Raw genomic sequence first — 25042 nt, 5'->3', positions numbered from 1 at the left:
TATAACAAAGCAGGGATGGGAGAGAGAGAGAGAGAGAGAGAGAGAGAGAGAGAGAGAGAGAGAGAGAGAGAGAGAGAGAGAGAAAAGCAGATACTGCTCAAAAGTCCACAGAGTTCACCCGACTCATAAAGTACATGAAAGTTGTTCCAAACAAAATACCACAAGCCTGGAGAATAGACACCAGAATACTCTCGGCCAAATTTTCTTTGATGAGCTCATTCGTCGATTCTCGAATTTCAGGAATCTGAAAGTGAACATTAGTTTTGAGCAAATTATAAAAATTAATCACAATAGGCCATAACATTTAGAAAACTAACCAAGGTTCCCAAGAAGATATACATATACATTCCGGAAGATATTGCAAAAATGTACTCGTCATACGAATCGTCCACACTGTCCAACATCACACCAATCGAAAATCCCAAGAAACTGAGTACAATTGGAACCATATTGAACAAAAGTGTCTTTTTGAGTCCTAATCCAGACTTTACAAGAATTGCCAAAGTTCCAAGTTCTTGAGGAAACTGTTGGGAGATTACAGCAATTCCAATACTCAGACCCCTGAGCAAATTGTCTGAAAATGCGGCTCCCATGCTCATACCATCCACAAAGTTGTTAGCTGATGATCCAAAAATAATCATATAGGCGACTGAAGCTACTTCCATTGCTGCTGGTTCAATTACTTTTTTCTCAACAACTCGAATTGATACTGACATTGAATCACTATTATCTTGATGATTCAGACCTGGCTTTTCAGATTTCTGCTTCATTTCATAGCTTTCTTTTGGTTCTTCAACGTTTATTGTCACCGGACTTCCAGGTCTTGACGAAAGCGGTGTCATTCTTCTGTGAAATTCATTGTTGATAACGTCGAGAAACTGCGACGTATTTCCATTTGTATGATGAGATGAAAGTTTTGGACTTCGGAACTCAATATCATCAAGACCACCGCTTACTACTGCAACACGACGGCGAGTTGAAAACTGAAAATAAACAAATCAAACTAAATTTATATGTAACGGAGTTTTAGTCTGCATGTTTTTAATCATAAATTCTTCACATATGCTCCGAAATATTGCTTCTGAGTTAATCGCTTCGAAAAAGTTCACCAGTGTTCCTTTGAAAATGTTCTTTCTATTTTTAAATAAACGAACCGTTCGTGCCAAAACATTGTTTGTCAGTGCCATTTCAAGATCATTTGCTAATTCAGCCATTTCCTTTTCTTGTTGCTCAGTTCTCTCTACATCGGACAGCTCCGATTCACGTCGGAACCTGTGATGATTATGAAGATCAGGAACTTGTAGTCGAGTTATCGTTGGTGGTTCAGACGGAACAATCGTCTCTTCGGTAGTATTGTGACCATTGTCCCGCCGTTTAGTTGTCGGGGTGTTCATCAAAGAGGCGATTGTCGATGCGTGAATCCTTCGTTTTGTCTGACGTCGTCTCCTGAAATTTTTGCAGTTGTTTGATCGGTTGGAATAGGGAAAAAATACGAAGGTTATCTCAAAAACGAATCTCTAAATATTTTTCTTTGATGTCTAAAGGTCGATTGGCACATGAAGATACTATTCTTTAAAAGTTATACAACTAGGTAAATAATTGGGATCTAAATTCAGAAAGAAGTTTTTATTATTGCCAGATTTGAATATATATCTCACCTGAATTCTAAAATATACTGTAACATACGATCTACAGTGAAGAATGCATATAATGCACATAGAATAATCAGCGATTTTGTGTGATATTCAAAATGTTCAAACGATGTTAAATGGAATGCTTGTGGAAGCATAATAAATATCGTTGAACCAGAAAGTGCACCGATTCCAACAGCAACAAGAAACGTCATAATCCGTTCATAAAGGGATTTTGATAAGCACGGTAATAGAAGTATTCCAAGTGGAGCGGAGAAACTACATCCCGAGACAATTGCGAAACCGATTCCCCATGCTGTAAAGATCAAAAATCATTTATTCAATTAATCTCAGTATAAATCTTTCATTTCACGAACACGTCATTTTCAAATCATACAAAGTTTTTCAATAAAGAACAAGTTTGATCTACTGTTTATCGCGTCACTTGTAATTTACAGTTTTTGAATTTTCATTTTTCAATTCTTTTTTGGAAGACCTTTTGAGTTTGGAAAAAAGATCAAAAGATAAGCAACAATGTGGTTTTAAAACCATTAAGCGAAACTTTTAAAAGTTATATCGTTTTTCGATCTATTCTGTGTTCTTCTCTGAATTTTTTCTAAGTTTTTCTAAGTAAGTTGTTTCTTCAGTTCGTACAATTTTTTTATGGATCAAGCAAGTAAAGAAGAAAAGAAAACAACTAGAGCATCTTATTCTTTTTCACTTCTCTTCCGTCACTTTGCGGAAACCAATGAATCTGATCAATCACTTCCAGATGTGTTTGGAAAACTTTTTGAGAAGAATCATGCAAATGTGTACACTCACTTTGCCACGCGGGCGGTTTATCGAGCAGGTTGACGGCTTCTGTGTAGTTGCCAAGGTCTGCGGCAAGAAAAGCGTCATGGAGCACCTGGTGGATGAGCTGTGAAGCGTTCTGAATAAAATGACTTTACAATTAATGATATTATTGTGGGAAGGAGATACTTTGTGTGAAGGAGGAAGTGAAAGCTCGCGCATCAAAAACTTTACACTGTGCAATTTTAACAAACGTATGCACGTTCATGGTTAAAATTAATTTAGAATTTGAATAGGTCAACAAGTCGAAGAACTCCACAAAATGTGATCTATGTGGCGTTGATTTTGAAAATTACCAAACATCATGTAGAGTCTATATAATTATAATTTTTTTTCGAAGTACCGTATATTACCCAAATTGCTTAACTTTGATAGTATATATTTCGATTGATTTTGAAGATATTGAAAAATTCAAAGCAGCAAGCATATAGAAAAATTTACAAATTCCAAAGTTGAATAATGGGAATGCTAATAAAGAATAAACAACGAATTTTTCGATTTCCAGTAAGCAGCTAGACTTACACGTATTTCGGCGATTCTCAAACTTTTCATAAGAACGACAATGTGGTATCACAGAAAAATTTGCATTTTTTGAAATGGTTTCCAACTTTCTCATGATTATCATTTTCAGAATTTCATTCTATTCTCAACTTCTTCTTTGAAAAAAATTCAGAACCAGTATTTTGACAAAGTCTTTTCAGTGTGTCGGTACGCGCTCCTCCCGAAAAAAACACATTTTCAAGAGGCGGGTGTTCAAATGTGTTAGAACATCATGACCAGTGATAAGAGTGTAGACAAATAAACGTGTCTCTAAAATCTTCATAGATACAAAACTGACCAATACTTACCACTGGTTTGTCCAAATCGGACAGGTCAATAATCATTTAGTGATGGTCCACCGGAGGTGTGAGAATGGTGTAAAGAATGAAAAAGATGAGGTTAGGCAGTAACTTAAAGGTTATAATAACAAGAGTGTGAAGAAGGGGGTGACTGTGGAGACAAGAAGGGGTGTCTAAAAACGTGTCGTGTCCACAATACCCTCTCCTAGCGCCCCGCTCCCTTATACGTCTTCAAAACGCGAGTCTTTCGCTCTTTTTGTGTTTCTCGCTCCCGCCGATCGTAATCTCCGACAATTTTTAGGGCCTACTAAACAAATTGCTTTTTTTGCGGGGAGCGGACACGGTGGACAGTTCCCGGTATCGTCATTTTCATCCCTTAGTTCTCACCTGATCACTTTCCATTCGAATGTGCAGATGACCAGCCACGGCGGACCAGGTAGTAGTCGTTGATGAAGTTTGAATAAAGGTAGAGAGATTGGGACACTGGTCGCAGGGACTTGAAAGAAAAGAGATGAGATGAGTCTATTGCTGCTACTCCGCCTTTGAGAGAGCCGCTGGACGCGGAGAGATAGGATACAAGTGGGAAAGGCCCCGGGAACACTGCACAATTGGTTTGTTTTGTGTTAGTCACTTAAAATGCTGATGGGTGATGTGATAACAAGGTCGCCGAAATAAAGAAAAAACGACTCGAAACGGTGTGGCTCATGTAAAAACCGAATGAGCAAAACCGGAAACTCGCGTGTTTTGCTTCGATTTGTTTGCGTTTTATTCTAGTGGTTTCAGAATTTTCAGCAGTGTCCAACACCCTGACATTGTCACAATAATCCCCCACCTTCTACACATTAAATATGCAAAGCCGAATGATTGATCACAGTTCACATAAATTGAGTAGATTTTAGAAAAATAATCGTGATGTTCTGAACTTTGTGCCAGAATAATTAAAGTATTAATTTCAAGCAATTTTTTCTGTGCTATTTCTAAAATGTATCGTTTCTATGAAAGTTAGATGTTTCAGAAAGTCCAAAACTGTTTCAGTTTTTTCAAGGGTTCATGTAAAATTTCAAGCGATGGGGGGTTTTGGCGGAAACATCAGAATTCAATTTTGAAACTGATTGAAAAATTCAGTTAGGTACTTTTAAGTGCAAACCAAGCCTAAAAATTTTAAACATATGAAGTGTTTTATTTTTGTCTTGAAGTATATTTTGTAACTTAATGGAGAAAAAAAAAGTTATCTTATAAACATGTTCATAAGTAAATTTCGAATAGATATTTTAATTTGATACAAAATTGTACGACCCAAGTGCAAACAAAATGTAAAAGTTTGAACCCCCAAACTACTTCCAATCCATATTTCCTTATGTCGTCATGTTGTTTTCTGGTCCAACTTTGTTTCCCTGTCTGTATACCGTAATCCTCCACCCTCTACCATATTATGAATGCAAAGTCGAGACGGATCACTTCAGTTTACACAAGTTTATTTCTTTTTCAGGACGAAGACACAAAGTGGTAAAAAAAGAGGGATGGGAAATCGAGGCAAAGGATGAAAAACCGGTGAAAAAATGTTAAAACTGGAAAGATGAAAAACCAAGATGAATACAAATATAAGCAATTTGATAAGTAATAGTTGTTGTCTAATCAATTTTTTGTATAAGATTTCACAGAATTCTCAAGCAAGTGGATTGTCAGAAGGACGTATGAATTGGTTTTCGATGAGTATTTTTTCAAGTTTGGAATTGTACTTATTCAAAAATTGCTTGAATCGCTGCATTGATTACGTTTTGATTAAATTTCTGTGACTCTAAAATAGTACAACTTCAAATTTTTCCGATATCGGTGTGTCATAAAATCACTAATTCATCTGCTCTTCTGTTTCAAACTCCAAAAATCTCATACAAAACCACCATATTGAATACGTCAAGACTATCAACTTGCAAGCATAATCTACCAGCATAAAAATGAAATTAAACAATTTGAACTTTCTCGCTCATATCACTGAATCCTCCATTCATTCGATGAAGACTATTTTTTCGAATCACGGTACAAGTCGCCGAAGAATCCTTTTTCTGATCGGATTCAACGATCAGGACGGTACCTTAAACCGAGTGTATTATGTGAATGTGCTAGGGAAACCAAGGAATCTACCTAACGAAAGTAATAACGGATACTGTCTCTCACCATCTCCACTTATATCTGGAGTCCTTCGATCAATATCCATATCTTCGATAGTCATATTCTTGGTAGATGAAGAAAGAAAACCCTGAAGAATAAAAAATACGATTATATAAAAATGACTACAAAGTGCATGTGCAAACTGAAATCGGAAATGACAAAACTGAAACATCACTAATTCAAATTAAAGATTTTAAGAATTATGTTAATACACTACAGGATAGAATAGAAGTGTGCAAAAAACTTTTTATCAGGGAGAAAACTCACCGTGTAACTGTTGAGTGAAAGCATAGTTTTTAATTGAGCAAAAAATTCCTTTCTCAAATTGGCTTGACAAATTACATAAATTGGAAGTCGAAGTGCTCCAAAAATAATTGTAGAAAGTGAAACGACATCAACAGCGAACATGTAGAAAGTTTCAAATTGTTGAGTCAACATATCCATATCAATATATTCCCAGATGATAATGATAACATTTAGAACATTTGATAGTAGATAAGTGAATACAATGAATACCATTGTTCTTGTTGCATTTCGAACTGCCGACTTCCTTTTTGCATCGCTTAGTTTTGTTGAGTGAAGAAATTTGAATTCGTTTTTAGAAAGTACTAAGACTATTCGAATATTGATAAATGCCAATGAGAAGAATGGTATCAATATTGTTACTATTGTTCGAAAATGAACACGCCAGTATCCATAAATTTCATAGCGAGCCAATGCAGAAAGATTTAGTTGATATTCTCTCATTGTTCCCATGCATTGGGGGAGATATTCAATCTGGAAAAAACGATTGATGAAAATAGTACACAAGGCGATTAACTTACTTCCATCTCATACAGTTGTGAGAATTTACAAGTTGTACCGAGGAAAATAGCAAAAGCTGCAATCCACATTCGATTTCTTGAAAGCCACCGATTTTTCGTAGGATGACAAGTTATCACGTATCTTTCTAAAGAAGCAGCAACCTAGAGAAATATATGATTTTCATGAAAGTGTGGTTCAATAAATGTTACCATTAAAAACGATGAAGCTGTCATAGCGATATGGGATACTGTGATCATGGGTAACATATAGGCAAACCAAGCACGAAGTAAGACTACAGACTTGTAGTAATCGACAAATAGGTTCAAACTCATCAATGGAATATATGCAAGTGCCATCCAAACATCAAAAAAGGCTAAAAGTGCCAGGTAGAGCATATGACTCGAACGATATGATTTTCTGGAAAAAGAAAGAACTGAATTTGAGAAACTACTTCGTCGCTGACATTGCCAAGTTAATTGCTTCTCAATAGTATGCACTTCACATCAAAAATAAGAATCAATCAATCAATAATTTAATTAATATTCAATATTTTTGAGAAGCCCTCCTATATTCATTTGTGTCGGTTATTTTTGGCTTTTAATTCGTGGCCGTCCTGTTTTATGATTTACAGCTGGCTTCTTGAACAATGTGATGTCAGAAAAGAAAAACTTGGAAATAAAGTTATCTATTTTACACTTACTTTTTGAATAGCATAAAGGAGAGAAATGTGTTTTCGAGGATATTTATGATGCACACAGCGGTGCCAAAAATCGCGACCATCCAAAAACGTTCTTTGACGTATACGGGTTCGGAATATGCACATTCTTCTGAAAATAATAAATTAGTAATATTTTGTGTTTGAAGCTAATAATCATAAAATAAATCAATTATTTAGACTTACGGTCGGTGTCATTAGTCGCGATTGACTGATCGAACGACGTGCTTTCATAATCCATTGTTCATTTATAATTCGTTCTGAAAAGACAACTAGAATTAAAAAGAGAAAGCGAATAAGCAAAAGATGGTGAACAACTGGAGTTGAGCGATTTAAGTGAAGGCTTTGGGAGAAAAAATAAATCGAATTTCGATGTGTTTTCAGGATGCAAATGGATTCCGATGGTTTTGAAAGTGAGACAAGCTCCCAAGAAGGGAGCCACAAGCTTCAAGAAAACTCACTTAGACGCGGTCTGCGAGCAAATGGAGGAGCTTCCGCTTTTACCTAAAAAGAGGGTCACGGGCCTGTCCCCGAGTGATCAGTGAGTTCCGAAGTTATGTTCCAAAAATGAAAAGAATGATGGAAAAATGTGAAGTTTCTCGAAGAGACGGATTGTGAACAAGCGAAACTTGGAATCCAGATGCTCAGGAAAAATGAATGTAAACAGAAGCAACTTGAAAACATTAAAGAAGAGTTCAAACTTTTCGCTGAAGTATAATTGAACTTTGTCTTAGCTCTAAGAAACCGAAAAAAAAATAAATTCTAGATATCAATTTCAGACTGCTTCTGAGTAACAAAGACAAAATGTTGTGATTTAGTTTTAGAGCATTGCACATTTTCTAAATTCAGAAAAACACAAGTTCAAATTAAAATTTCCTGTGTAAATATCATATGTGAATCTTCTACGTATTTCCGAAACGGGAAGAAGCTCGGTGATGACGTGACATTTTAACAACTCGACATTGATATGATTCAAAATGAAATTCGAGATTTTTTGGCGAAAAAGGTCAAAGAGCTGAGGCACTTGATGCTTTTCTCCATTCGACCAAAATTTTGATCTTGGAAGAATATGTCCAAATTGAGTTTTACGTCCGAATTGAATGTTTGAAATTGTCTAAGATGGGACGAAGAGTGAAAGCAAAGGACTTCGGAAAAAGGGGAAAAGATGAGAGAACATTTTGTTTGATTGGAGGACAAACTTGTTTCAGGCAATTTAAAAGAGTTGAAAAAAGCGAGGGAGGACACGGGGAACTAGAAGATTTGAGGAACAAAAATGTGTTCATTTGAGATGATTTGCACAAAGTAAATTGATTGTGTTTCAGGTGGAAATTGTGGTTTCAATTGGAATGAGTTGAAATTTAGTTTTTTTGAAACAAAATGTTGCTCACAGGATCACTCACGCCCCAAATAAGTAAGTAAAAACCTGAAGTTGAAGTTCACCCTGAAGTTATATCAAAAATATTTACATTGATTCCCATAGAATTTAACTTTTAAAAGATATAAGGTTGAGATCTAATGAAGTTAATTTTGAGCAAGAAGTTAGACTTTGAGAATACTTCCTGGATTCGAAAACGAAAGAAGATAGACTAAAGACGTGAAGTTTATAGAGTTTATTTAAAGTTTTTTGTTTCTAATCTTAACATAATTTCAAACTTATCCTGAAAAAAAGTTTTATTGAATTTCACGTTTTTGACAAACAGGTGCATTTTTAGGCACCCACACCAGAATTTCCAATTGCTTTCTAAGAATTACAAATAAATATAAGAGCATTGGGCACAAGTTCCGTTGTCGTATTTCAGTGATCTCAAAAACAGAGATCTCAGTTTTCAAAAAACAAATGTATTGTTCGATGTAATTTTATTGTAAAATTGCATTTTTAATGATGGCAATTGAGTTTCTGTAGATTCATAAAAAATTTTAAATGCTGATTAGCTTTTTCTATTATTTAATAGTAAGAAAGTTAAATTTAAACAGCTAGTTGATAAAGATTCAGCAAAAACATTAAAAAAAAACAAAAAATTTCAACGTTTTGTAAAGCAATGGAGTAGCAAAATTATTATCAGTTTGTTTAAAATTATTAGTTCGATTGAAAAACATCTTGAATTACTCTGTATATGTAAAAAAAACATATTTAACAAAAATTGAAAAAATCTGCGTCACTACATCCTTATTCACACGATGTCTAATGACTGATGTTAATTTTAGCTCGTTTATAAATATGCACATGGTCAAAATAACAACCCGATTTATTTTCCAAACCGTCTATTTTTAGACTGCATATTCAAGAAAATGTTCCAAAATTGTTTTCCACATTAACAGCTCATCGTTCAGGCCAAACTATGCCAATTTGTGTTGGAAAATTTTGAAAAAAAATTTAAAAACATCTAGGAACATATCTAAAACTGGAACTAGTGTCAGCAAAGAAAACATAACAATTTGAGTGTTGTTGTCTTTTTATGTTCTATATCTATTATTTTTAGTTCCTGTCAAAATATGAGCCGCAATTCCGCCACTTTGGTCTCTTATCCTCTTTTTCCTTAGTCTATAGCTTCTGTGAGATTCCCATTCTTCTTAAAACGGCCCAGTCATAGAATGAAGACGTGTGTACTTTGAAAAATCTTTTTTTTTTCTCTTTGTGTCTTGGTTCATTTGCCAATCCATTAAAGATTTTCACAGAGGTTTAAGAGACGAGAAAAAATATGCTGCGAATTAACTACATCTATTGCAAAAATGTCGCAAATTGAAATGAAAACCATGAATATATATATTTTTAGTGATGATAAAAATTTTAAAAACAAGTTAAAACAAATTATTAAAACATCAGTATTGAGGTGGATTAATCAGAAGTGGGAACTCAAGCCAGAAATTTTGGAAAACAAGTAACTTGCAGACATATTTCTGACGTGGCAGATTCGTCGCATGATAATTAGAGGCGGAAGAAAATGAATAAAGCAGACGAAGAAAAGTAGGAGGCAAAATAAAAAAAGAAGAGGTGGACATCAACGACGTCGGCATATTTTTAGAGGAGTTGAACAGAAAGGAAACCTCAAATAAACATATACACGTGACAATCAAAGAGCAATTGTGACTGATGATGCTTTTGACTTTGTTTTGGAATACGTTACGAAATTGTTTGATTTTTTCTCAAATTTGATTTAAAAAGTTCGAAATATGGGTCGTCATTGGTCATGATCGTTCTTCAAAGAAAGTCCCACATTTTGAATGTTGCAAACAAAACTTGTCAACAAACAAATTACTTACAATTCAACGTTTCTATAGAAAATCAAAGGCTTTGCTCACTGAGCAAGAAATTGAAAAACAATTTACCAAAATACATGTGTTCATTTGATGACGTCCCATAGTTCGAAGCACTTACTAGTACATTCACTCACCGTATGAAATAATTATTTGGTGGATCTTTGAACATACTTGTAAGTTATTTCTATCCTAATTCCAAGGAACTAAAATTTTCTGACACTTGTTAGTGATTAGTATATCATTCAAAAGCCAAAAGCCACTTGAGACCAACTTTAAAACTCTACTGATTATAAATAATTCTAGAAACTAGGACGACGAAGATTGTAACTAACAAGGTGTTTTGATGATTTTAGATTTTGACATTACTCATAGAAAATGAGATGTTAGATGCAAAAAAACAAGAATCCAAATAAATCAGAACAACATTCATTTTTTGAAGTAATTTAAGGTTTTGCTTTGTTCTCTCTAAAAAGATTTTTTTCACACAGAGATTAATTGAATTGACCAAAGAATTCAGTTAGATTTGTCCTAATTCTGTTTCGTGTTTGCAACAGAAAATTGTTTCAAAAGTCAGGTACATAAAATTGAAAATAAAAACTGTGATTTTATTTTCGGAACCTTTGGAGGCTTTTTAAAAGGTATCGGTAATAAAAATGATATCATAGTCGCGGATGATCTGTATTTTTGTCAACTCAGGAAATAATTTTCAGATATGAATAACCTGAATGACAAATTCCGATATAAGTTGTGAGTGTATACGAATAGTGTTCCTAAAATAAAAAATCTTAAAAGCAAAACAAGTGGGGAAGATGTGAAAATGTGATTTGCAGAGAGAAAAATGTGATGACGATGAACTTTTTCTGGAAAAAAAGTAAATAACTTGTTATTTTGAATACTCAATACATTGCCAACTTTTATATGATTTATCAAGAGTCCAATCAAAAGTTCCACGGTCACACAAGGTATTTCAATCACTGCCGGGCTGCTTTACAAATTGGTATCTCAATTTAGTGGAATTTTTTCTTGTTAGACAATTTCACGGTCCGTGCAACGAACTTTCAGGCCGCGTGTAAAAATTCACTATTGTAAACCACGATGTCATCAATTTATTTAGTTTCAAAGACGAATGCTATTGAATTTTAAAAAATCAATAAAATTATTCTTAATTTTTTAAACTAACATTTAAAAACCAGAACTTTGTCAAAACGTTGTGGCTTGAAAGTTTGTCAAATTTAAAGTTTAAAGGATTTGAAACTGACATCATTATTTGAGGAAAATTGGGGGAAATCCGGAATTGCTAGGAAAAAAGACAAGTTTGAAAAAAAGTTTGGTAGTAATAGAAGTAAAGGATTTCGATTGAAAAGAAGAAAATAAAAGAACATGGGAAGATCTCGGAGGACAACACAAGAAACGTTGTTGCCTTCTTTGCCTCAAAATTGAGTTTGGCTTATGTATTTGCACCCGAAAAAAGATTTGTTTGGTATAAGAGGAGTATTTGGGGAAGGAGGCGCAGAAGGGGGTTAAAAGGACCAAAAATGTATATCACATTACCCTCTCAATTGACTGTAGTCTGTGCTTGAATTCTTTAGAAGGGTGTTTTGCTCTAAAAATGGATAATGTCTATGAAAGATATGGGGTTGGTTTGAGTGTTCGAATTTCAAAAAGAAAAACGGAAAGAACATTGTTGAGAAATTTTGAAATTAGATACCAAGTAATTGAAGTCGTATGCTTTGGTGTCATTGCTCTTGGAACTCTTAAAACCGTGGGCTGAATCTGCATGTTTTTCGATGAATCACACAGAACCACATGAACGGGGAAAAATTATATAAAAATTATATATGAAATATATTAACTGAGATCTGTTATTCCCAAAAAAGTTTTAGCCGAGTGAACCGATCTTGTGGAATATTGATATTTTCAGTGCATTGCCGCACTTTCGGTACAGACCTTCTCAAGAGGTTGAATTATTTTGGGAGAAAAATGAACATTGATTGTCGTGTACCGGGGAGGGGAGTACACTGAAACTGTTTACATGATTTCCTGCCTATTACATATTTGTGTATCCGCTCAATTTTCGAAAAGATCTTTTAATGGCCAGTGTTCCATAAACAAAAAAGTTCACTTCATGGATTAGTTTTGCAGTTATATTTTTGTAACGAATCTGAACAGCACGAAGCAAACTTCATTCATTCACAGAAGTTCTGCATAATTAGAGTTCCGCGTTCAAAATTTTCTGCTGTGAAAAATTAACTACGTCCCGAATCCTCGTTTCAACGCGGTCATAAACTGAAAAAAGTTTGGGGAAAATATTTAATGGAAAACTGTGATCTATGTTTAAAGAATATGGATATCGCGTGTCTGATCTATATTAACCCGAACTTCGATCAGAGGTGGGTGACGCCGTATTATATTTAATGTTCAAACTTCTCTAAACTAAAATAACAGTGGAAACTTTTCCTAAGTCCGGTACGAAAATAGAGCCAGTTTGTCAAGTTGACGGAAAAAAAGGAAGAACCACTCCTGTGAAGCGGCGCCGTCGACGCTGTAACTCGTTCAATAAACACCGCTGTCGCAAATCCGGACGTGAGAATTTCGGGGCGGAGAAGCAGGGGGCACACCCGCCTCGAATTTGCATTTTAAATTGTGCCACGGAATGAGTGAGGGACTTTGCCAAAATAAGACACACAGGTCGGGTGGCACATTGTTGTGATTCTGATGAAGAAAGTAAGAATAGAAAGAGTCAGGAAATAATCCAGAGGTTCAAGACAATGGGATGGGAAATTTCAATGACCAAAAGTTCAAAAAGCAGGAAGTCTGGCAAAAGTTATGTTAAGATTAATTATCTAAAAACTATACATATATATTTTAAAACAACTTTCTTATTATAATTAACAAAGCTCAGCTATGTTGAAGCATTTTTTTTCCCTTTTCCGAGTCATTTGCTAATGTTCGTAACTGGAAAAAACTATAACTTTATAGGACCATGGTTCCTAGATTTTTGAACAATACAAGCACCCTTCCCAATTTGATTACTCTATTTGGAAATAAAAACGAGAAGATTGGAGATATGTGTTCACAATTCTAACCAACCAAATGAGCCATCTATTTTGTGTCAACTCAGACAAAATGATTCTGTGGGTGTGTGTGTGTTTTTTTTCATGCTTTGATTAGCCAGTTTTACTCAAAAACACGAAATTTTCATTCTCTTGTTCATCATTAAAATTTGGAAACTGACATGACAAGTTCCCGAATGCTATTACGTAGAATACTTGAAAAGAGAAGATGTGACCGGGAAAATGGAAGACGTTAGACCAGAGATTTTTGCAACATTCCTCCGGGGACTTGCCCCAAGGATGCTCAACTTTTGAGGTCATATGTCAAAGAGGTGGTAAATTTGAACAATGCAACCGAGATACTTGAAATTTCCAAAACCAAAACGCTGGTAATTTAAAATTTCTGTTACTTAAGTAGTCTGCTAGTCAAAGAATTTTCAACTATTTTTATCGAAAATGAAAACTTAAATGGATTGCGTATTTATTCACGACCCGTAGATCTTGATTTTCATCAAAATGTAAAAATTTCTCAAAATGATTTATGTTTCTGTTTTTTAAACCAAAATCGGAAAATATCGAGTATCATCTGACAAACCATGTGTGTTTGTCTTATAAAAATAATTAAATTTGCTGACTTATAGAATTTAAAGTGAGAAAAATGCTGAAATTGGGAATTGAGAACTTTCATTTATAAATTGTAAAATTATGACAATGATTTATGTAGTTGAGAAAACTAGAAATAATGTTTTTTTTTGAAAAATATGAGTCTAGGTTTGAAAAGTACACATTTCAATAAAAACAACCTAACGATACCCGTCTCCCCTTTCTTTTCTTGTTTTTCAAAAATCTAATCACATAGACTTTGAGCAAAATCAGGACAAAAAGGTTAACTTCGAATTTTACACGGAACGTTGGATATTGAAAGTTTTCAGACTTTTCAAACAAAAGTTAGTACAAAACAAAAAGGTCGAATTGATTAGTGGAGAATATATTTATAATATAAAGGAGTTTTTAGGTTATAACCTATCCAAACAAAAATATTGCTCAATATATATCGCTAGACTACCAAAACATCCGGTGATGAAAATACTTGTTAAAGTGAGACGTCAGAATTGGGGAGAGAAAGAATATTCGCCTGATATCAAAGGTTTTCCGTCGATCTCCTAAAAAAACAGATGAGAGGGAGTAAATATTTGGACGATGGACGGATATTCCAAAAGGATGACCTTCGATGGACCTAACGTTTATATTAATTATTCAAAAGTTCAATCAACTATAGTGAAAAGTCTCAAAAAGTAAAAGAATGTACATTCTCTCTTTATGCCTTCTCCAGAAATAAAAATGACTGACAAATCACAAACAAATAAGTGAGGAACGAGGCGGGACCAGCTGTAATAGTAAACACTTATTTGTATATTATTTCACCAACAATCGTTTATCCTGAAGCTCAGCTTCAAGAATCGTAGAAAAAAGCAAAAAAAAACATAATTTTGAGTCTACTCGGATTACAGACGATGAAAGAAGAAAAAACTAGCCAAACGGATAGATGAGTGACTTTGTTGGAAGGAATGAAGAGGAGGACCCTTTCGACTGCAAATGACATGTATTTTGAAAAAAAGAAATAATAGGAATAATTTCACTGAAAAGACCACACTTGCCACCAACTTGTTTTTTTCATTTTCAGTTTTGAAATTTCAGACATTTCAGATTCTTGATAGAGGGAAATTTTGACAAACTTAAGTTATGATAAATTAATTTTATTCTTAAGAATGTCTGACTTTCTGACTGTCTGAATTGTTTTTTGTTTAAGTGTAATTTTCATTTTAAAAAAACTTCTAGCGCCCCTCAAATTTTTTTGTTAAACTAATTTTTCAGTAGAAAATTTATAGATTTTTCACAATCAACTTTTTAATAAATACAATAAAATGTCTTGTCCAATTTATGATCCAATATTCAAAAAAAATGTTCCAAATTTACCCATGTTCACATGACCTTTCGCTTTCATTTTCAACCATATTGTAAAGGACAAAAAAGATTACTGCAGAGAACGGTTTTACATGAAATATTCGTGAGAGACAGATAATTGGATATTACTTCCTTATCACACATATCCACACTTATCTTTTTGCCAACAATCGGACAACAACTGTGGAGATAAAAAAGATGAAAAAAATCTGTGATAAAAAGAAAATTGAGTGGTGATGGCAAAAAACTCTCTAGAAAAACCTGTGTCTGCATGAATTTCCCTACGAAACATTAGACTTCTTTTGAATTCCCGAAAAGAATGATATTCAATGATTCCATTATCATTTCGTATACAGATAATACGAATAACAGAAACAAAGAGACACGTTTAAAGATGTATTGTTAACTGTTAATTGTATGTACATTTCTACCAATTAAAAATACAAACATTCACTTTAAAAATACAAACATTAACTTTATGTTAGTATTAAAATTTTGAAAAATGATTTCGGTAATTACTTTAAGAACAAAATAATAATATTTTGAAAAAATGAAGATAATATGAAGACGTGGATAATAATAATCTTTACGAAAATCCACAGGCTGACATATTGCAATATAAGATAACATTTTCAGCCATTTAGCCACTCAATTCAGAAAATTTATCTGAAATAAATTTACACGTATAAAGGGTTTTCTAAAATAAAACTAAAAAAAAATATTCAAAGAATATTTACAAACTAGAGGAATCCAATTTTCAGAAACACTAAAAATCCACCTTCTCATTGTTATTTTGGTATCAAAAGTGCCCACTCTCGAATTTCAATAATCTTGACGTCACAAACCACATTTCAATTGTGTGTTCGTCCGTCAAAGCTTCCGCCATCTCCAATAATGCTGAACAATATTGGTTCTAAATGATCTCAAGGACACATAAACAGATGATGATCGTCGTTTAAATTCTTTATGTAAATGTAAAACTGTCGCTTTTCTATTCATTACTTGTTGACCAGGAAATAAGACTAAGAACTACACGTTTAGAAGCTTTGGGGCGCAAGCTGTAAAAAGACCCTACCCACCGCAAAAATATAAACTGCAGTGTAACTAGGCGGGACTCAAGCTTTCATTCGTGGCCTCTGCGGGAGGCGCATTGTCGATATAAAAAGAGACAGGTTGATGAGGAAAATAAGGCATCATACTACCATGTCGAACACGTTCATCGCTGGACTCACCACTGTATCCGGTGTAGCGATTCTCGGATGTCTTTTGTTTTTGGGCTCCATTTATCAGGATATCAACGTGCTTTACGACAATGTTATGGGAGATATGACTGACTTCCAAGTAAGTATACAAAAATAGTGGCAATAGAAGAGGGAAAGGAATCAATATCCAGCCAAAACTTTTATTTCAAAATGGTTTTGACATTTGTTTGAGAAACAATTTAGAAATTTGGTTCTCCGCAAAAATTTAGAAAATCTATTTTCACAATTTCAGACTTACGCCAATGATGCTTGGGACTCTATGATCACAATGAACCAACCAGTAAGACATTTGAATGCTGACACCATTTTTGGACGTAACAAAAGACAAGCTTCATGCAACTGTGGAACTCAGCCGAGCAACTGTCCAGCTGGACCACCAGGACCACCTGGAGCACCAGGAGATCAAGGCCTTGACGGAGCACCAGGACAGCCAGGAAATGTTGGACAAAACGCTGTTGTTGCCAGTATCGCTGCTTCCACATCGGAATGCATCCCATGCCCAGCCGGAGCCCCAGGACCACAAGGACCAGATGGAGCACCAGGTGCACCAGGACCAAGTGGACAGCCAGGTCAAGACGGAGCATCAGGACAGCCAGGAGCCCCAGGAGTTGCTGGACCACAAGGAGATGCAGGAACACCAGGACAGCCAGGACAGCAAGGACAAGATGGTCGCCCAGGACAAAATGGACGTCGTGGACGTGGAACTCCAGGAGCCCCAGGAGCCCCAGGAGCTGCCGGAGCCCCAGGAAACAATGGACAGCCAGGACAAGACGGAGCACCAGGACAAGCTGGAGCACCAGGAGCTTCCGGACCAGACGGACAACCAGGGCAACCAGGAGAAGATGGACAACCAGGAGAGAATGGACTTGACGGAGTTCCAGGAACTGATGCCGCTTATTGCCCATGCCCAGCTAGAAGTGGACCTGTTGAGGTTGCTCCAGCTCGCCCAGACAAGAAAATCAGAATTCGTTTCTCCAACTAAATTGTTTCATGGCTTGACTGTTTATTTATGCTACTTTGTTGAATTTTATCTGAATATATATGAAACGTTTATTACTCCAATCAGTATATTTTTCCTTTTTTCGCACACGTTCTACAACAAATCTCACGGAAATCTTTCGATTTACAATAATGTTTTAATTTTGAAGTCGAGTATTTGGAACATGTCTTTGAATTAATATCTTTACAATCCATCCATTTTTTGGTATTTTGAACACAGCTACCTTCAAGGCACCACTGAAATATATGCTGATGACAGATGAAGATTGAAAGGGCAAATACAAACCATATTGTATCCGCATTCAGTTCCATCAAATGCTGGAAAATAATTAAGTGTCTGACATTCATCACTCTCTCCATCGCTGCACCATATCCTTTCACAAATTGATTGTTCATGGAAGTATCCGATATGCTGAATGAGAAATGAGGGTTATATTTAGATAAAAGTGCTTTACCAAACATGGAATGAATGTGGGACCAAATGCAACTTGGCATTGTCTTGTAATTTTTACAAGTTCTCCTGGTTTCTTTATAAAATCTTTTTGTGAAACATCCTTTCCTTTTTTGGTTTTCCATTTCTTTACACAATTTGCTGTTGGTTCTTTTAGATTTTCAATAATTGAATTAATGCTACAATTACTCATTCGTCGACTATTTAAGAAGCTTTGTCTATCTGCACTTCCTGATACAGCAACAGCCATTAAATAATTGTCATTTGAATCACATTCAGCAGTTTCATAAGCTCCATCATGAAGCGCTCCAAGTCTGAAATAGGAACAGGAAACACTGAATAAATACTAGTTTAACTCACGAGTGACCAATTTCGTGAGCCATAATCAACGAAGTGAGACCTGCTCCAATGTCCTCTACAACCGAACTGGAATCACCATTTTCGCAAATATTTCCGACATAAGCCATTCCTTGTGTAGCTGAGTTACCATTGATGCTTATCAGATCAAATCTACAATTAATTGAATAATCAAATTATTGTCGGAAAATTATTTTATGGAGATGCTGTTGCAGAACCGGAGCAAACATCGATAAAGTATACGGTAAATTCAAAAACTTACTTTGTAATAAGAACTGCGTGTTCGTGTCTTGGTAAGCCTGTTTGTTCCTTCAGCCAAATCGTAAACTTGTCAATTGCTTTTTTGGAATCAATTTTGAGTGTCATTCTGAAATTAAACATTGAAAAATATATAACAATTTATACTAACTCTGTACTATTGTTTTCCTGCATTTCTTCTAAAGTGATATCGACAAATTTTCGTAATTTTTTTGGCATATCAGAAGAGATCAGGGCATCCGTTGAGGAATTGTCAGAATCTGTTGAGTTCATGAAAAAAGTGTCGTCAACAAATGTAGAATTTAAGTCTCGTTCTTTTTCTTCCAATCTTCGAATTTCTTCATTGAGAACTCGTTCTTCTTCTTCCTCGGCCCAGCTGATCCATAATGGACAATCTCGTTCTCTAAAAAATTTTGATCATTTTTAGTATCAAAATTCCGCTTACTCACTGAGTTGCGATCCAAGTTCCAGCAAAAACCATATGCAAAGTTTCATTCCCAAAACTGATACCATCATATATTATTTTAGTTTGCTCGAACAAAGCATGTAAATACTCTTTCAAATTGTGAATAGCTCGGTGAGAATCTCCATTTGACATTTCCAAAAATGCTTGATATGACAAAAAGTCTGCAACTACAAGAACATCCAGAGAAAGCTCCTGAGTCTTGTTCGAATTAAAGTTAGTTTTCATCCCTTGAATTGTTTCATTTGTGTATTTTATTACCTGAAATTTTGTTCTCTGATATACAAAAACACGATGAGAACACTGAGATATTGAAATAAATGAATCTCATTGAGTTTGCTAGACGAATTTAGTTGGTAATTAATCTTTAATTGAATAGTTTTCCAAGAATATTTTCTTGGTGCCACAAATGCCATAAATGTCTGGGCCAGTGAGATACATACATTTTCAGAAAACTCTTTTAAAGTTTTGATTATAAATTCTTCCTAATTAGTGAATGTGAGTTTTTCTTATTAGAACTACTCCTAACAGCCCAAAAAAGAATATATAAAGGTATCTAAACATTTTTTTAGATTTTTGAAAATGCCCGTTTGAAGTTTTAGTGATTGGGAAATTTTTGAATGATTTTTTGCAAGAAGGTTCGAGCAATGTTTAAATTCTCACAATATCTCGACATTTTTCGGTCGATTTCCAAAATAAGTAGTGGTGAAAACATAATAATTACCACTTTGACTGTATTTTTTTTAATTTCAAGTATTTGAAAAAATTATATTACATATGTAAGAGTGCTTTTAAACATTTTTGCCAATTGATCCACTAAGCTTCTACTGAGCTACTGAGCATTAAAAAATGTTTATGAAGTATTTTTATGGAGAACATACCCTCGAAAATTTGAGTCCATCCTGAACTTTCCTCTTAACAAAACTAATATCGTTGCTTTGTTGCTTCTCACGTCTTGCGCTTTCTAAATGTATACAAAATGAATAAACATTAAAAGGATTAAGAAAAAACATGCCAGTTGTCCAAACTAATACCAAAAAAGTTGGAATAAGAATACAAAAAGTGTGCATCGTGTCCTATTGAAACATGAGTGACTAAAAGTTCGTTTCTTATCTCTTCCTCAATCATTCCCATCTCTTGACCCATGGTCGTGAGGGTCAGCTGGCGTTACACTTCACCTGCCGTGCCACATCCAATTCCTACCTATCATCTGAAAGACTCATCGTTCCCTTTCTCTCTTTATCTCTCGGCTTTGTGTTTAGAAATATTGTTTGGTTTGCAGTAACACCCCATCCATTCTCTCCACAATTCATAATTGAATCAGCCACTTGGTTCTTTCTCTAAGAAACTCAATTCACCAGACGGGTCTCATAACGAATTGGTATATGTGTGTGTGTTGTAAGAAAGAAGCCTCAGCACATCTCCCATTTTATTGTGTTTTTTATTTTCTCTGGACTGCGTCTTCTTTTTCAAATATTCACTAAATTTGCGGTTTAGACTCTTCAGACTCTAAGCTGAAACTGTGTTCGTTTTGCTTTTGATCATTCAAATCAAAATTACAGTAAACTGTACTAGGAGGTTTCAACAGAATTTAGACAGCCCTTTTTCAAAACATTTGAAATTTTAGGAATTTTTTGGGAAATTTCATTATGAAATTAATTTTTGTAGGTTTTGATCGTTTTGAAATCTGTCGACAACATTCCGATTGCTCACATTCAGTTCTAGGTAAAAAAAACCTATTAAAAGTTGTATTTGTAAAAAGTTTGTCTCACAATGGTTACTGTAGTTCACAAATAGACTACAGAGATATTATTACTAAAGCTAGTTGTCAGAGTAGAAAACATTTCAAAGGACCCTATCATTTTTCTTCAAAGATGATTCAGTGTTAGGATAAGTGAAGAATGTTTAGTGTCTCAAACCACTAAATATGTCGGAACACGCAAAACATACTCTTTTTCATGTCTCCTTGGACCACAAACAACAATCCATCTAGTTAGCCAATGGTCACTCATCTTTCTTCTTTTTCTTCTCCTCCCTTTTTCCTTCCTTCTTCATTTTTCGTTGTCCAGTGGTTCAGTAGTCCGCAACCCTTTACCCTCAACAAATCGATACGCATGTATGTGTCCGCTCCGCTCCCGTTGTGTCGTAGTCGTGCGTCTTCCAGAGAAAAGAAAGGCGGTTGTTGTATTGGTTTGGCTCTCGGAGCCCGGGAAAACGTCCACGACAACCGACGAAATAGCGCGGCATCTTGACGGAGCCCGCAGACCGCACGCGTCCGGACCTCTTCAAACATTTCATGCTGCTTCGCCTTCTTTTTCTCGACTTTTAGCTGTGTGTATGTGTGTACATGTGTCCGTTTGTGTTTCTGTCTCTCTTTGTACCACTAGCCGTTTAACTATTGCTTTTCGTTTCACACATGCAAACATAAACACATTTTGGACCCTTACATTTGCATTGCAAGTGGGTCCACTCTAGGTCACTCAATTTTAAAGTGACCGGCTTTAAACTTGATTGACTTTTTTACGTTTGTTCATAGAATTGTACTTGTCGTGTTTGACACGCTTCGTGAAAATTGTTATTTTCAAAGTAATTGTTTCGATTAATTTTCAACATATTGAAATTATTGTAAACACTTTTTTGAACTTAAATTTTTCTATTAATCTAACAAAAAAAATTTTTTAGCATAAAGTTCCAATATTGTTTTTAAGTAACGTATTTAAACTGAATAAAATGCTTTGTAACCTGGTTTTCTTAGATTTTCAATTTTTTTTAAATATTGTGCTCTGAAAAATTGTTTTTACAAAGTAAAAGCCACCCTGTAACTTTACCAAGCTCTCGTCTTAAAATAAAATTTTATTAGTTTTCTATTGGATATTAATATTGTATCTATAGTTTTCAAAAGTATAGAGTTCATGAGAGCGTATTCTTCCTCCGCCTGACTCATTTTCTTCCCAAAAGAAATTTGATATTTTCTAATTCATATTCTTCGACGGCAAAACGAAAATGAAGCGTCTTATTCTTCTTCGTTTTCTTTCTCTTCTTCTTCATTTCAATTTCCCTACAACAACTCCATTGCTTCTCCTCATTCCCACATCTGGCAGCTCCGCTCATTTCCGATTGAACCTCCATTCTCGAGATTGGCCCTTCTCTGCTCAAAATTGTGTTCTTCGTCTTGTCTTCGTCCATCGCTCTCTACTTCCTTCGTATATTTTTTCTTGTTGGAGGAGGCTAAGTAGAACGGAACGCAGTTTTAGTCGAGTCTAGCTTTTTCAAAATTGGATATGCTTGGCGAAAAAATAGGTTATTCTTTTTTTGTTGCAACGGCAGACGCTGAAGCATTAACGGCGGATACTGAGACACGACATTTCGTAGTTTTTTGAAAATGTTGCACTCTATGTAGAATAAAAAATTATTATATAGCCAAGTTTTATAAAGGTTATCAGACGTTAGTGATACCAACAAATTTTGAAATTCATTTCATATTGATCAAACATGTTGAAAATCTTTCATGAGTAGTAGCTGAAAACAAGTTTATATCGAATGTGTATCAGAATACTAGATATCTTTCTCGTTATATCTTCCCGAAGTGATGAATGATCCAAAATTTTGACTGGTAACATATCTCCAAAAATGTTCAAAATACCATGTTGAATAACTTTTTTCTTTGAGACGTTTATTAAAACAACTATTATTCGAAATGCACACTTCTGGAAACTGTGTACAACTTGCAGAATCGTTCAATTTGAAACATAGCATAGGCTAAACATAGAAAGGTTTAATTCCCGTTTTCCGGTCGAACAAATTGTGGCGCCTCGTCACCACTATCACCACTTTTCTCTTCTTTTTTTGCTATTTTCTGCTTCGTCGACATTTTGGCTTTCTGACTTTTTGTTTGAAGTCTCCATGTTGTTCCTAACTTTTTTAGTACATATAGCCCGTCGCACTTTGCATTTTGCAATCTCTTTGTCTTCTTCTTTCAATATTTCTGGTTTCTCCTCTGATTTCATGTGAGACTGCTCTCGGGGAATCGTTCCCTTGAGACGTTTACTTCCTCTACAAGTGCATACACACATCTACATATCTCTTCCACTTTCTGCCCCTATTTGAATTTTGGGAGCTTTTGAGTCGTCATCCGGAGTCGCCTTCTCAAGATGAATTTGTTGTCCATTTTGCTTTTTTTCGTTTTAAGATGTTGTCGCTCTAACAACTTTTACGATCAGTTTCCGTACCACGCATTTCCTATTTCTTGCTCTTTAATTGGTTCTTTTAGAAACATGAAGCGCTTCTTTTCGCGCAAGAAATTGAGAAAATCAAAGAGTGATTTTACGGGTGAAAAAACGGATCCAGAACGGCATGAACATGAAAATGGTGCAGCTGGTGGAGTTCCATTACCTACTGAACCAGTTCCTATTCCACAATCAAAATCAACGAATATAGTAAAGTAAGGATGTATTTCTAAATGATTTATTTGAAAAAAAAATATTTCGTAGGAAACAATTTCGTTGAAATATAGCCACTTTTTCATATTAACTAATTTTAAAACTTTTAGTTCAATTTAAATTAACATTAATTTAAAAAAAAACCAATTTGCAGCAATGTCTCAAACTCATACGGAGATGACTATGAAGCAGTTTGCTCATCAATTGGGGAAGAATCACGGAAAAATTTTGACGCTCAATTAGACAAGCATATGATGCAAACAATTACTGACGTTAAATACATGATCAAACATAGCAAATACACTGCCCTTAGTGAGTTTTCTAAAAATCATTTCAGTTTAATAAAAATATGTATTCAGGCGAAGTGAATTTTCAACGATCTTGCCTAGATGCTCATAATGAGTGCAGGCAAAGATACGGAAACGAGAATCTTTGTTGGTCAACCGAATTGGCTGAAATGGCTCATGCGTGGGCCGTGAAGTTGGCAGATAGAGGGAGAGTATTGTATCCAGAGTTGCCTGGAATTGGAGAGAATTTAATTTTGAAAGAGGCAAATGAACAGTCACATTTACCAACTGGACAAGAAGTTATTCAAGAATGGGAAAAAGAAGCACAGTTCTTTGATTTCGACAAACCGCGATGGAATCCAAGTTAGTTTTTGAAGTTTGCTTCTTAATTTCGAATAGGTTGAGTTGGGCAAAATTTGAAATTTTCATTTTGTATCAGCAGAACTGGCTAACAAATAAACAAAATAAGGCTAACAAATAAACAAAATATTATTCAAAAATTCGCATAATTCTTGCTGTCCCAAAGGCTGCCAACTTCCCATTCAAAACATAATCAACTAAAAAATAATATTTAGACAAGAACTAAAATCTTAGCTTACTCTTGGTCCGAGTCAATTTCATAAGTGTCTCTAATTTCAGAATGTCAACGATTTTCACAAGTTGTTTGGAAAGATACAACAGAACTTGGCGCTGCACGGTATTGGAACACAGCAAATAATTGTGTAGCTGTTGTCTGCTTTTATCGTCCAGCGGGAAATTCAAATGCACCCGGAGAATTTGCTTCAAATGTTCCATCCAGAGATTGTTCAATGTCACCAATTCGAAACTTGGGAACTCAACTAAAACGCCACGTCACGATCTCAACACCAGAAAGAGCTGTTGTTTCCAAGTAGCTACTAGTTTATTTTTTTCAATTTGTGTAGCCAGAAACCGAAAAAGAACATTCCGAAACGGGTTGTGCGTTTTCTTCTACTTTTCTCCCCCACTTGATGCTTTCATTATAGTCAGCTTTTCTGTTTTTTTCTCTTTCATTTCGGCACCCGGTAACTTTGTCGGTTAATTGATCTCTAGCTATTACTTTCCATTGACAAATAAAAGATTGCTATGCCGAAACATTTTTACAAGTTGGAAGATTATCCTTTTTAAGTAAGTGTTTTAATTACACGGTGACATACGACTGTCATGTTTGCCATCAATATTTTTGTGATGGCATGATAAAAAATTCATTTAAACCAGAAAA

The 25042-nt window shown here is 35.0% G+C and overlaps 5 protein-coding genes and 10 non-coding genes across 18 annotated transcripts; 7 read left to right on the top strand and 8 right to left on the bottom strand.

The window, feature by feature from the left end:
- Window positions 1–60: 60 nt before the first annotated feature.
- zipt-16 (Zrt (ZRT), Irt- (IRT-) like Protein Transporter) lies at window positions 61–3818 on the bottom strand. 2 transcript variants are annotated; one of them, NM_001383407.2, is made up of 6 exons: window positions 3332–3497; window positions 2454–2562; window positions 1659–1947; window positions 1155–1446; window positions 318–983; window positions 61–244 (listed from the first exon to the last, which is right to left on the bottom strand). In NM_001383407.2, the coding sequence occupies exons 1-6, from the start codon at window positions 3365–3367 to the stop codon at window positions 98–100; spliced, it is 1539 nt and encodes a 512-aa protein (NP_001369943.1). In that variant the 5' UTR covers window positions 3368–3497; the 3' UTR covers window positions 61–97. The 2 variants fall into 2 exon arrangements, with proteins under 2 accessions (NP_001369943.1, NP_001370142.1); NM_001383406.3 differs by lacking the exon at window positions 3332–3497 and adding an exon at window positions 3710–3818 and having other exon boundaries at window positions 92–244.
- On the bottom strand, window positions 2273–2418 carry T11F9.29. Its single transcript, NR_069545.1, has one exon. It is a non-coding gene; the product is annotated as an Unclassified non-coding RNA T11F9.29 (non-coding RNA).
- Window positions 3554–3690, top strand: T11F9.28. The gene has a single exon (NR_069544.1). It is a non-coding gene; the product is annotated as an Unclassified non-coding RNA T11F9.28 (non-coding RNA).
- An 835-nt stretch (window positions 3819–4653) lies between the features above and the next one.
- T11F9.27 lies at window positions 4654–4872 on the bottom strand. Its single transcript, NR_069543.1, has one exon. It is a non-coding gene; the product is annotated as an Unclassified non-coding RNA T11F9.27 (non-coding RNA).
- On the bottom strand, window positions 4799–7276 carry T11F9.1 (G-protein coupled receptors family 1 profile domain-containing protein; the record flags this gene model as incomplete). 2 transcript variants are annotated; one of them, NM_001269395.3, is made up of 7 exons in its annotated part: window positions 4799–5414; window positions 5465–5579; window positions 5759–6268; window positions 6316–6456; window positions 6505–6712; window positions 6996–7122; window positions 7197–7276. In NM_001269395.3, 7 exons carry the CDS (start codon window positions 7249–7251, stop codon window positions 5284–5286), a joined length of 1287 nt encoding a protein of 428 aa, NP_001256324.1. The 2 variants fall into 2 exon arrangements, with proteins under 2 accessions (NP_001256324.1, NP_001256325.1); NM_001269396.1 differs by having other exon boundaries at window positions 5284–5414; window positions 5498–5579; window positions 7197–7251.
- A 674-nt stretch (window positions 7277–7950) lies between these two features.
- On the bottom strand, window positions 7951–8165 carry T11F9.26. Its single transcript, NR_069542.1, has one exon. It is a non-coding gene; the product is annotated as an Unclassified non-coding RNA T11F9.26 (non-coding RNA).
- Window positions 7994–8237, top strand: T11F9.30. Its single transcript, NR_069541.1, has one exon. It is a non-coding gene; the product is annotated as an Unclassified non-coding RNA T11F9.30 (non-coding RNA).
- Window positions 8238–12773: 4536 nt separating this feature from the next.
- Window positions 12774–12988, bottom strand: F57B7.10. The gene has a single exon (NR_069539.1). It is a non-coding gene; the product is annotated as an Unclassified non-coding RNA F57B7.10 (non-coding RNA).
- F57B7.13 lies at window positions 12805–12946 on the top strand. Its single transcript, NR_069540.1, has one exon. It is a non-coding gene; the product is annotated as an Unclassified non-coding RNA F57B7.13 (non-coding RNA).
- A 3081-nt stretch (window positions 12989–16069) lies between the features above and the next one.
- Window positions 16070–16288, bottom strand: F57B7.14. The gene has a single exon (NR_069538.1). It is a non-coding gene; the product is annotated as an Unclassified non-coding RNA F57B7.14 (non-coding RNA).
- A 185-nt stretch (window positions 16289–16473) lies between these two features.
- On the top strand, window positions 16474–17612 carry col-156 (Nematode cuticle collagen N-terminal domain-containing protein). Its single transcript, NM_073501.8, has 2 exons — window positions 16474–16627; window positions 16781–17612. Exons 1-2 carry the CDS (start codon window positions 16490–16492, stop codon window positions 17528–17530), a joined length of 888 nt encoding a protein of 295 aa, NP_505902.1. The 5' UTR covers window positions 16474–16489; the 3' UTR covers window positions 17531–17612.
- On the bottom strand, window positions 17582–20146 carry mig-17 (Metalloprotease mig-17; the record flags this gene model as incomplete). The annotated part of the gene is made up of 9 exons (NM_073500.8): window positions 17582–17784; window positions 17834–17959; window positions 18003–18312; window positions 18359–18508; window positions 18618–18722; window positions 18765–19016; window positions 19063–19337; window positions 19958–20040; window positions 20092–20146. 9 exons carry the CDS (start codon window positions 20144–20146, stop codon window positions 17611–17613), a joined length of 1530 nt encoding a protein of 509 aa, NP_505901.2. The 3' UTR covers window positions 17582–17610.
- Window positions 19566–19586, top strand: 21ur-14531. The gene has a single exon (NR_069537.1).
- A 978-nt stretch (window positions 20147–21124) lies between the features above and the next one.
- On the top strand, window positions 21125–21328 carry F57B7.9. Its single transcript, NR_069536.1, has one exon. It is a non-coding gene; the product is annotated as an Unclassified non-coding RNA F57B7.9 (non-coding RNA).
- A 1899-nt stretch (window positions 21329–23227) lies between these two features.
- F57B7.2 (SCP domain-containing protein) lies at window positions 23228–24915 on the top strand (the record flags this gene model as incomplete). Of its 2 annotated transcripts, none has more annotated exons than NM_001380764.1 (4): window positions 23228–23517; window positions 23670–23827; window positions 23875–24165; window positions 24442–24695. In NM_001380764.1, the coding sequence occupies 4 exons, from the start codon at window positions 23228–23230 to the stop codon at window positions 24693–24695; spliced, it is 993 nt and encodes a 330-aa protein (NP_001367203.1). The 2 variants fall into 2 exon arrangements, with proteins under 2 accessions (NP_001367203.1, NP_001256323.1); NM_001269394.2 differs by having other exon boundaries at window positions 23347–23517; window positions 24442–24915.
- Window positions 24916–25042: the final 127 nt, after the last annotated feature.

The sequence above is a fragment of the Caenorhabditis elegans genome, chromosome V, assembly GCF_000002985.6.
Source record: "Caenorhabditis elegans chromosome V".
NCBI classification, from domain to species: Eukaryota; Metazoa; Nematoda; class Chromadorea; order Rhabditida; family Rhabditidae; genus Caenorhabditis; species Caenorhabditis elegans.
The sequence above is the reverse complement of the archived record's forward strand: the minus strand, read 5'-3'. Positions and strand labels throughout refer to the sequence as shown.